Here is a 12,036-nt window from a genome sequence, read left to right as displayed (position 1 = left end):
GAAGAAGCTTAAGTTGACTGAGTTGGAGACCAACAAGTCGCTGTACATATGTAGCCTTGAGCACCACGAGGGGATGTGGGTGTCTTATGTTGTCCGCGCCATCAAATTGTCCGATTTGTTGTCATCCTCCTCCGATGATGATCTGCAATTGCGGCAACTAGCTTATAAGGCTGGTACGGATCTTCCCGGATCTGTGCGTTGTGGTGTGATGGGCTCCCAAATTGTTTTCGCCGGTGGCCTGAAACCCAGCGTCCCTTACGGCATGGGGGCAATACGCACCGACTCAATTTGGTATAGAGATGTTTATGCCTTTGAAACATCGGACCCCAAGCAGCAGCAGCATGAAATCAGGAAGATGGATGCCACTTTACTTGGAGCCAAGTTCTCCCCTTGGATGGTGGAGCTGGGCGGCAAATTGTACGCCCTTTGCTATATGGGGGTGTCCCATTCTCCGGAATTTGAGGTATTTGACCCTAAACTGCAGACTTGGTCTGCTCTACCTCAGCCTCCATTTTTCCAACATGGCTCTCGATATGACAACCATGCTCCTTTTGCTTATGCAATTGCTGGCACCAAAATGTTTGTCTCCCATGAATTATGTCCAGTCTTCTGCTTTGATGTCTCCCAACCGGACTCTGGATGGAGACTAGTCCCCACTATGTGCCAAGGTGGCCCTTTTCCTTTTATCGGCACAGCTTTAGTCCTGGACCTGCCGGCTGCTGGTGGCAACAAGAAGAAGATATTGTTTGGCCATAGTGCGCGTTGTTGTTTTAGTCTGGCAGTTTATCTTATATCGGGGTTGGATGAAAATGAAGAATCCATCACTCAAATTGGGGATTTGAAACTGCCAATATGGCCTTATGAGTTGGGTCCCGCAGCAGCTTCTGATTTTGTCCACATAGGAGGTCAGAAAGCCTGCCTTGTTATCACCCAATTCATATCCTCACTGGAAGAGGAACCTAGATGGAATGAGCCGGGGACTCATAAGACACAAGGGGTTGCCATACCATTTCAATTTGAGATTGATATCACCAAGCTGGACAAGGATGAGAAAGATTGCTTCACTCTCCAATTCATGCCTCCTCGCATCTTCCAATACCAGACTAACCCAGCCACTTATCCAAGCCCTGAAACGGTTGGTTGCTTTGTCTTGTAATAAAATATCATGCATAATGTAGAATAATTTGATGTTGTGTATTTATATTGTTCATGTATCAGATATATGTTCTGATACATGTTTCACTCAATGATACTATTATTTTCCTCCTGATTTGGTTGAATGATTTTGCAATGAACAACTGTAATTTGCATGTTTTTCTGTACTGGTATTTCCAGCTTATTTTTGTCTTCTGGGGGCACAATATGGTTCTCTAAAGGCACTAAATCTTAACCATCCATGCCTTAATGCAATATGATGTTCCTTGTGTCGTGAGATTTTTGGAACTGTATAATCCTTCACGTGCAAGGAAGGACAGAGGGTTTTAAAGGAATTGGAGATGAGCCCTATCCACTATTTACAATAACAGTCATTGAAAGTTACAGATTTGATTTATTAGAGTTAGAGCTGCTTGAGATCTATACTGTTGCCGTATTCAGACTTCAGATCAATGACTGGAGCAGCTGGCCTATAGCAGAGGGAAATAGAAGCAGTCTGCAGGGCATCCCTTCTGGTGTGCAGTGCATGGTCCCCTTCTTTCCTCGTGCCTTCTGTTGGCCTGGTGATTTCTTTTCATGACATAAACTGAAATTAGAGGTGCTTACAAAACTGTAGGAATGAATAGTCTGAAGAAATGACTGCAAACTTGGATAAAAGGAGAACATTGTTGTTATATGCATCAGTCTTTGATTGTTGTGGTACTTTGTTTTGGTTTACCCCTGTTATGTATTCATGCAACTGAATGAGTATAAGAAGGCTCGTACAGTCTACAGTTGGCTTTGGGCTTTAACTAGAAAAGCAGTTGCTTAAAAATTAACATAATGTAGTAGCTGTTGTTATCGTGAGGAAGTCAAAGCCTCCTCATACAGTGCTATTGAGCTTTTACAAGAAGTGTCTGCAAAGCTTCCTAGATGAATTCAGATGCTACCATCTTGATTGTCAAAAGACCATTGGGGGCTTGAAAATTGTTTTACCTGAAGACAGTTATCAAAGTAATGTCCTTAAGACTGCTAAAACCTTTTTCAATTTTCATAGATGAAATGGATTTTGAAAACACTATGCAGCACTTAGGTATTTGAAACTGTAATAGAATATATGTGTAATTTGTTTGATTAATATCAAGGTTGTGTTCTAGGTAACCCTGCTGGGACTGCCAACCAACTAAAAGTGGTTGCTGTGGCTGAAGTTGAAAGATCAAGAGTCGATGAGACAACATCTCGGAGCTGCATACTATAAACTTCGACTTGATTATGATAAGAAGTACTGAAAATTGGAAGAAACCTACAGTGTTGGGATTGGCTTTAGATGAGGCAAATGAGAAGAAAATAGATGAGGAGCAGACAAATTGTGTGTACAAAGAAGAGATTCAAGGCCTCAAGTGACGTTTAGACAATAGTGTTGAGACTGACTTTAGATGAGGCAAATGAGAAGAAAATAGTTCAATAGATGCGGAGTAAAAAAAATTGTTAACAACAAATCCCGCGGCATAGCGCCACGTGGTTTGCCGCCGAAAAAAACATAATACTATTGAAACAACCAAAATTACCAAAATATAAATTTGTGCTATCTATTCAGCCATGCTCCAATGCAGAATTACTTCTCTGACATATTTACTTTCAAAAGTAGGAATTTTACATACCCAATTGGAGAGCTATCATAAGTTTCTTACGCTTCATTAGGGTTCATCGCGTCCTTCATTATTGTTGATCCATTTAAGTAATAATTTGCTTCTGCCCATTAGCCATTAAACGATGCATCAACGGTTTCATAATCTTTGGCTTCATCGTTCTCGTTCCATCGTACCACAAAATAACAAAAGGTTTTTGTATTTAGACTAATAATTAATAAAAGATCTATAATTTTGTGAATTTGACTCTGATATCAATTGTTAGATTAAATATAAATATTAGATGACTTGATAAAATGATATAGATACAATTATATGAACATAAAATAAAGAATTGTAACTTGATAAATGGATCATGAACTTGATAAATGGAGACAAATTTTTGGAGAAAGTTAGTCACCACCTAAGCCATCCTAGGTGGACACCGGTCACAAGCCCACCGGTGAACATGCTCTTAATGCTGTGAAGAAGCTTCTGAGTGAGGCATTGAGATGTAGAATAGAATTAACATTCTGAAAGAGGTATATATACTCGAGTAAAATCAGCATTTGACAAGCGGATCTAAGAATACTATCATTTTGGCTAGGGTGTTGACGCTAATTACCACGACGAGCAAAGACTTTCTTTGCTACATTTAGTATGTGTAAGAATATTTGGACTATATCCTAAGTTCACGTTAGGTACAACAACTTGTTATTATTTGTAGAATAAGCAATTAGAGAATCATTGAGAATCTAACTCTAAATAAATAAAGTGTAGGAAATCTAATATATGACTTCGCTATTAAGTTAGTCAGTCAAAATGGATATGTATTAATAGAGGTTTAATTAGAATATGATTCTATTTCTTTTATGGGAGGATACAGAATATCCAAGCCTCTATATAAGGCTTAGGTCCATGTACTCTCTTATCATTGGTAATACAGTTTTCTTTCCCCATAAGAGAATACCACATGAGAGAAGTGTCACTCAATTCAAGCCTAAGTCTTACACTTCTGACCCCAACTCACCCCGACTACTGACCCCAAGCTAAAGCATAGATGGCATGCACATCAATGTCAAGATATACAAATGGCTCTTCATAGATACAAATCCGTTTTGTCGTTCAAAAGAAGTACGTTCACTATAGGAAACACCAATTTCCACTTTACAAGGCAGCATGCTTCTCCAGTTCCCACATATGTCTAAATCTGGCAGGCAGATCGACAAAATGCAGAACAGAAATTTAACATACATGGAAACCAGCCAGATGCCCGTCTTTCTCTGCTAAAAGAACAAACTTTCTAGAACAATTCAGGTTTTGACCAAGAACTGAGGTTCCAAGTTTCGAACTCCCACTTGTCTAGTAATCACAAGTATAAGACTACTATTATAATTTTCAAGAGTAATATATGTTTCTTCTCATAACACTCTGAAAGTTTTGTCAAAAAGCTTAATATAATTCCAGTCACAAGGGAGTATAGCTCCAATTCCTTCGCATCTTCATCATCATTCCTCTTGCGAGCAATGCAAACCCTGATTCTTCTTGGGACATTCCTGATTCCTGATTCCTCTGCCCCAGAATTGCTTGTTCAACTTCATATCCACCCTGACATCATTTGTTCCCATTGCCTTCTGGGCAAAATTCCTGTTCTCTTTGATGGCATTAGGAGCCTTCTTCTGGAATGTGCAAGAAAAGAGTTTATCAAATGCTGGTAATTCCAAAACAAACATAAGAACACCTCATGAATTTGTGCAAACATGATTGCAGCCATGCAGGTGAAAAGACAGCAATAACATTAAAGATTAATTGTGGAGTAGCTAGTGAAGACAAGCAACAATGAAGACAAAAACACACTACTTTCCATGCCCCAGACTAACACAGTAAGACGATGAGATCCTAAGTCCACAAATTTAGTGCTTCTTTATATAGCTTTACTAACTATGATAGCACAATTTAAAGGATGATATATTAACATGTACTACAAAGAAAAAAAACAAATATTCTAGTAGATAACATATAATTTCAAATGTGGCCAGAGTAGGTGTGTATATGGATAGGCTGATTGTAAATGGATATGCTGGAATCATGATGGAGGGTCCTTTGTGATAGACAAAAATTGCACGACTTAGCATGCACTATTAGATTTAAATGTTCTAGATTGGCCAGGGCTTCCTTACTATGTTTTGATTCATGTGACGTGTAATTTACTGAAAGATGGACTCCTGCATCCTATCCATTGTGAAAGAAAATTGAGAAATTAAGATGGCATTAATGATAACTCTTATTGGCTACAGATGGTGTGTGGACATATTTGTTTCACTGAAAAGGTGCAAAGTTAATGTGTGTGTGTGTGTGTGTGTATGCATGGTCTCAAATATATGTGAAACATGAGCATCACCTGCTATATATGTTTTCAGGAAACAAAGGTGTTTTCAACCGAGTGCCAACTCTCCCGGAACAGTTTCCTGCGTTGCATAAGTAATAATGAAAATGAATCAGCAAGACAAGAAATTTGAATGGTAAAGAGGTGTCTAAATTCTTGCATTGCAGTAGCATATATACATGACCAAATTTAACACAAAGCCATCAATCAGCAAGTCCCAAATTTAATAATTCTTCCAAATCAATCCTCAAGCTCTGCAGGCAAACTTATTCTTTTGAGTCCAAAACTGGACTGCACATTCATTAAAATTTGGACTGAACATAAGCATCAAAACTGGAGTGCAGAACTGAAGCCAGTACAATGACAAGCAAAAAAATTAAGCAACCAAAAAGTAATGCAATCTCACTGATCTCACACAAGGATTTCAATCCATATTCTCTAATTCAATCCATATCTGCTACAAATCATAAACATCTTTACCACTCATATCCCTAAAACCCAGTGTAAGACAGCTTAGCTAGTACAACGAGTGATGAATATCTGCAATCAATTAGTATAAAGACTATCCACTCAATCACATCAACAGCCATTACAATGGCCGATTGTGATAGAATGAGAGAAATTACGGAGTTACACTCCTAACCCAAACCCAAAAAAACCCTAAAAGAATAAAGATCAAAACTTTAAATCGAAACCCAGAATACACATAAAACTCAGCGTTAAGAACCAAAACCCAAATCCCCCCCCCCCCCCCCCCCCCAAACACTCTATCAACCCCAGAATAACTTAAAAATCAAAATTTTACCCGAAAATGCGATTAGGGACAAACCTCAGAGGCGAAATACTAGAGGACGGCCGGATTTGAGGAAGCGAGCGATACGGCCGACGGGAAATTGGAGGCCAGCCTTGGAGGACCTGGAGACGGATTTGGTGGCCTTGGGCTTGCCTCTGCCTCCCTTGGAACAGGGAACTCATATCGGAGATGGAGAGTGATTTGCAGTAAGCTAGTCACAACCATGTTTTCCATCACATCTAGCCATGGAGGCCTCGTAAATACATCTGTGCCAGTTCTTAATAACCAGTGACCCTTAAGAAAACCTTTTCCTTGCAGAACCAAGAAGATGAGAAAACATGTATATATAGTCACAGCAGCATCTCTGGCTGGTATGCCCTTTGCGAATATAGTCACAACCCACTTCAGGCTTCTGGTAGAATTCATGCCTGAAATAAAATTCATGAATCTGACTGACCAAGGATCTACTCTAACTAAATTCTGAACATCATAATGCATAATCCATAAGAACCTAGAACACTAGAGGCTTAGCATTCTGGTTTGGATGTCTATATTGTGAAAATTGACAGAAACTGTGAAAGAGAATTCTTATTAACGGAAGCTGTATTCGCTACTGGAGACAATTCAAACATGCCAACCTCATCGAGAACAACAAAGTCCACAACTGTTGTAAAGCCAACATTTCTCCTAATGTCCAAGGCTAATTCAAGACTAATTACATTGACAGAATGCTTGTATCAAGGTCATTTTCTCTAATCCTAAAGTTCAAGATAATTTAGCAGATACCCAGATGAAGATTATGGGTCTACTAAAAGGCAAACAAAAATAAATTTCAGAAATTTCAATTTGCCTAATGAAATTAAAAACTCAACTGTCTGGGAACAAGACTGTAAAAATTGAAGAGAGAAAAGAGCAGAGAGAGTGTGTACATGTGAGAGTGCAGAGGAAGAAGGAAAGCTGTGAAATTGGGGTCACAAAAGCTCTCACGGTTGTTGCTGCAAAGTCACAAAAGCCATAGTGTGAGAAAACAGTATAACCAAAGCAAATTCCACAATACCCATACAGAAAATAAAGAGTAAACAGAAAATGTATTCTCATACAGAATCAAGAGGAACCCACAAAGCCAGCATTTAAAGGAAATCCTTTGTGCTTGAAGCTACTCAAGGCTGAATGCCCATGACCAGAAACTCAGTAAACAAGCCAACAATGGAGCACACACTAAGCAAAAAAATAAAATAAGTGAGAAGACAAACTAACAAAGTAATGTTCTTTTTACCTGAGGAAGAAAGCAGAGAGAGCCAAAGGAAAGAGCTTGGGGACTTCTGTGAATAGTAGGGAGTAGGGACCAGTGTCATGCCGATGAGGCCAACAACTAGTGTCGACGCTGGGTTATAGCCAGACAAGAATATGATCAGTACTATTTCCGCTTACCTAAGTCCTTGTGCAATGAGTGCATCCCTAACTCGGTTTCCAGCAGCAAGAACACGCTGCTATGTTTGTTACATGGGACTGGACTGGATTGGATTAACTTATGTAAGAAAATAAGACTCATCCCACGTTTGGCACACATGAGGACTCAATTAAATGAGATTAGAGAGTCCCCGCATCAGCTCCCGACCTTCTTACTTGGGGGTTCTCATCGGACTGTGGAAGCACGGGCTTCAACAACGCATTAGTCTCTCCTTCCCTTTCGCGCGCTTCAACCTCGCCTCTCCTTCTCTTTCGCGCTTCAGCCTCGTCTCTCCACTCTCGATCGTGCATCATCCTCCTTGAACTTCTATGTTCAATTTCTTTTCTATGTCATGCTCCTTTTGCTTTGATTTTAATTCCCTCTTCCCTTCAACCCCGTCTAACTTCTTCTTCTCATGTATCTACTGTGATTTGTTAAATTAAAGACTATGGATTGATATTCAATTAACAATTGTTTATGGATTGTAAAAATTAGTGTCTGGGTAGCTTGATTTGCTAAGAATTGATCAATTTCAAGATTGGGTTTTTTTTTTCTTTTAACAATGTCTGTGTTTTTATCTTCTTCTTTGGTTGGTTGTTTTCATTGATTTTGAATGTTGATCAATTCTGGGTTTTTTCTTTCTTTTAACAACGTCTGTGTTTTTATCTTCTTATTTGGTTGTTTTTTTTCATTGATTTTGGATGTTGATCAATTCTGGGTCAAGTAATTGTAACTATTCATGTAACTGGTCATGTAACTGACCATGTAACTGACCATGTCACTGACCAAGTAACTGACCATGTAACTGTAACTGGTCATGTAACTGGTCACGTAACTGACCATGTCACTGACCAAGTAACTGACCATGTCACTGACCAAGTAACTGACCATGTCACTGACCATGTCACTGGTCAAGTAACTGACCAAGTAACTATAACTAGTCATGTAACTGGTCACGTAACTGACCATGTCACTGACCAAGTAACTGACCATGTCACTGACCAAGTATCTGTAACTGGTCAAGTAACTGACCATGTCACTGGTCAAGTAACTGACCAAGTAACTATAACTAGTCATGTAACTGGTCACGTAACTGACCATGTCACTGACCAAGTATCTGTACCTGGTCAAGTAACTGACCAAATAACTGTCACTGGTCAAGTAACTGACCATGTCACTGACCAAGTAACTGTAACTGGTCACGTAAGGGATGCAATTTCTGGATTTGTCTTCAGCTTTCTCATTTCAATTTTCTTTTCTTCTCACAAACTCATAAAATGGTTCATATCTCTACAAATTACCAACTTTTAGTCCAATACACAAACAAACATGGGATAAGACTATTTTGACTATTATACTCTTTAGTCCTAAGCAGTACCAAACATGGGTCAGATATTAACATAACATATCCCAGGTTAGAAGAGTCCTAGACTATTATAGGAAATAAGGTGGGGGATAATAGTCCCACGTAACAAACACCACTAGGGTCTGCAGAGCATGTATGCTTCCACCTTGCCAACCTATAGCTTTCATTAGAAGAGGAACGATCTGTGTAACAGAGGATTGAAAAATGAGCCAACAGCACTATAAAGCACACCAATGGCACACTAATTCTAGGAAATCCATTAAGAAAAAGCTAAAGATAACTATCCAATTGATACAACCCTAAATATGTATGGAAATTTCATACTTTGAATAACCTTTTATATCAGCGCATGCAATTATTGGATGCCTGAGTGAAATTATATGTACATGGGAACAAAATAAGTCATGCACCTGAGGTGTTTCTACACTAGTTGCTGCCATTGCTTCAGCACGTGTGGTGCTAGCTGCAAGTTGATGTAGAACACGCAGACAACTGAGGCGCACACGTTCTTGGGGAGTTTGGGTAGGCTATGAGAATCCATCATCAGACTCCTCTGCTCGGTTGCAAAGCCACATGTTTCGCCAGAGAGAAGGAAGAAGAAACTGCAGCATCTTCACCACCATGAAATGCTTGGTGAACATGAGTCACTGACAAGAGTTGGGCAACTCAAATGAGATTCCGGATATGCCAGGAAAAAATAAAATGCGCCTGTGCTGTATAGATGAATCATGGCCTTGGGATTTCTGGTAACAACAGCCTTCAAAAATGAAAAAAAAAAAAATTGTGAATGTAGAGACCTTTCGGTGAACACTAAGAAAGTTAGTTACATGGATGCACTAAAAAGAGTAAAATGCTGAGCATTTAAAATTATAAAACATGTGTAAACCAAAAATAAGGTAGAACCCATGTGTTGTTTGATATTATTCTTAATTACAAAATGCAAAGATGCAAATGATGATTAGATGTATTTAATTTTCACGTAAGCAGTTCCCCTAAAAGAACAGAAAGTGCCAGCCATCAAGGGACTCATGTCAAGATAATAAAAGACTGTACCTTTAAGGAACAGAAGGCGGTGCCTCAAAGCCCTATTACCTGTCCTGCCCAACAGAACTGTAATGTGAGCAGTACCCTCAAGGGGGCCTACTGTTTTGCAATGCTGTTCGTATCCAATTCTCATTCTTCTTGCACAAAGCTCCCTAATTGAAAATCCCTCTCCAAAACCATCTATCTGCCCATGTTGCACCAATCATTAGATGCACCCATTTCATCCGGAGCAGCTCTATCTACTGTATGCCCTGTGTCTGCATCAACCCTTTCAGCAGGATGTCCAAACAATGCAACGATGCTTCAAACCAGCTACTGACCTCATTGAACTCTCCACAACACTTGGTTGTCCAAAAAATGCAAACAAAGGATGATTCAAACCAGCTACATGCTGTCTCTCAATAAATTAGATAGTACTAGTAATATCACATGGTGATATTACTAATAAATAAATCAGAATTCAATTGCTCTTGGGGGGGTCAACAAGGACTTTATCAAAGTCCATGTCAACATAACAATCAAACATGAAGTCAAACAACTTAGAGTTGATGCCAGGCATCACTCTATGAACTGCATGGCCTATCTGGTTCTTATCCAGTGGGCACATTGGTGGTGTTGCCTTTTCTCGCCTTTCATTAATGTGATGAACGATGTTACGTCCAAACTCAGCTTCATCCACACAGTTGCCTGGATTTCTTCTGCTCTTAAAATTCCAAACCATTGCAGCCCCGCTATCCTTCGTACTAGCCTGTAGCAAATCATATTTTTTATTGCTGCCCCCATTCACGAATGCCTCCCACTTCTCATAAGCCACTTCCCACTTGAAAAATGACCCTTTAAAGATAACTCTCTTATTACGGAGATTATCCACTGAATTCTTTACAAAATCCGCACGTTGTTCCTCGTTCAAAAGAAAGTAATGAAAATATAGAGACTCAAACTGTCTCCTGTAAAAAATTCAAAGTATGATCAAACTAGTTTTAAATGGGCAATCATCGAAAGAAAAAAAATAAAGCTTTCCTTACATTTTCAGTTGTGGTTGCCTGAGTTTTCTAAGAAAATCGGCAAGCTCTGCATTTGGGTTCGGAAACACAGCCACAAAGAACTCTTCAACCCGTCGCTCATAATCATAACCATCGGATTCCGAAATCTTGGGCAAGATCACTCGATGATCTATTACCTGAAGATTCTTCGGCAAGAGGGAACCGATCGGTTTTCCCTCTCGCCGACGAGTAATCACTCCGGAAAACACATCCCTGAGAAAAAAAAACCCCAATTTTCTGTAAACTTATTGATCAAACTCAGAACTTTAAAGAAATGATTATTACCTTGAAAATCTTTGGAGATCCCGGAGAGGGATCTCGAACAGTGTACGACGGTTTGAATCCTTCACTTCGTGGAATAAATTTCCACCATGAAAGTCGATGTAATCGCTGACAAAAACATTGTCACCTTCCGGATAAGATTTTGGAACTTGCTTTCGTTTCATTCTGACAAGGAATTGGGGGAATTGGGAATTGGGAGGGTTTCGATGAACCCTAATTTCAATTTGGGATGAAGGATCTTCGTCCACGAAGGATAGAGAGGTTCTTGGGACGAACGCGGGATGAGTTTTTAAAACAATACGACGCCGTAAAACTATTTATGTTTTGTTATTAACATTTTTTTTCTTTTAATTATTTAAAAGGGATCATTTGTGGGACCTATTTTTCGGTTACATATCGTCATCTCGACCGTTCAGTTTTTAGAACTCCGCGAATAGATCATTTCGGTAAATTTTCAGCCAAATTGATGACTGTTAAGGTATCGAACTAGATTAAATCAATTGACGAACCAATCTGTCTAACCCGAACCGTTTATATTTATAATTGTAATTCGCAATTATGAATGCCTTAATGATTATCAATTTGGCTGAAAATATGCATAAATGATCTACTCATAAAGACCTAAAAACTGAATAGTTGAGATGTTATTAAGGGATTCATTTTTTGGGCCATTTTAAGGGATGACTTATTATGCTAACTTTTCAGTCACGTATCAGTATCTCCACCGTTTAATTTTTAGGTCTTTATGAGTAGATCATTGACAGAAGTATAAAATGCGACAATTATAATGTGCAATACTTTATATTTCTCTTAGTTGTTTCATTTAAAAAGTATGTTTTGACTTTGTTATCTTCTTAGATACTTTGTGAAGCAATTCAAGAGATGTAGAAGCTTAAATGGATAAATGAAG

At 38.9% G+C, this 12,036-nt stretch overlaps 1 protein-coding gene across 3 annotated transcripts; it reads right to left on the bottom strand.

The window, feature by feature from the left end:
- Window positions 1–3,846: 3,846 nt before the first annotated feature.
- On the bottom strand, window positions 3,847–11,403 carry LOC121051420. Of its 3 annotated transcripts, XR_005805658.1 has the most exons (8): window positions 11,130–11,403; window positions 10,827–11,057; window positions 9,811–10,748; window positions 9,168–9,514; window positions 6,871–6,936; window positions 5,978–6,369; window positions 5,164–5,230; window positions 3,847–4,441 (listed from the first exon to the last, which is right to left on the bottom strand). XR_005805658.1 is itself a non-coding variant. In XM_040513762.1 (5 exons), the coding sequence occupies exons 1-3, from the start codon at window positions 11,288–11,290 to the stop codon at window positions 10,262–10,264; spliced, it is 879 nt and encodes a 292-aa protein (XP_040369696.1). In that variant the 5' UTR covers window positions 11,291–11,403; the 3' UTR covers window positions 8,493–8,939; window positions 9,168–9,514; window positions 9,811–10,261. The 3 variants fall into 3 exon arrangements, 1 of the variants encoding a protein (XP_040369696.1); XR_005805659.1 differs by lacking the exons at window positions 9,168–9,514; window positions 9,811–10,748; window positions 10,827–11,057; window positions 11,130–11,403 and adding an exon at window positions 7,218–8,031; XM_040513762.1 differs by lacking the exons at window positions 3,847–4,441; window positions 5,164–5,230; window positions 5,978–6,369; window positions 6,871–6,936 and adding an exon at window positions 8,493–8,939.
- Between the last annotated feature and the right edge of the window lie 633 nt (window positions 11,404–12,036).

This window comes from Rosa chinensis, chromosome 2 (genome assembly GCF_002994745.2).
Source record: "Rosa chinensis cultivar Old Blush chromosome 2, RchiOBHm-V2, whole genome shotgun sequence".
NCBI lineage: Eukaryota > Viridiplantae > Streptophyta > Magnoliopsida > Rosales > Rosaceae > Rosa > Rosa chinensis.
The sequence above is the reverse complement of the archived record's forward strand: the minus strand, read 5'-3'. Positions and strand labels throughout refer to the sequence as shown.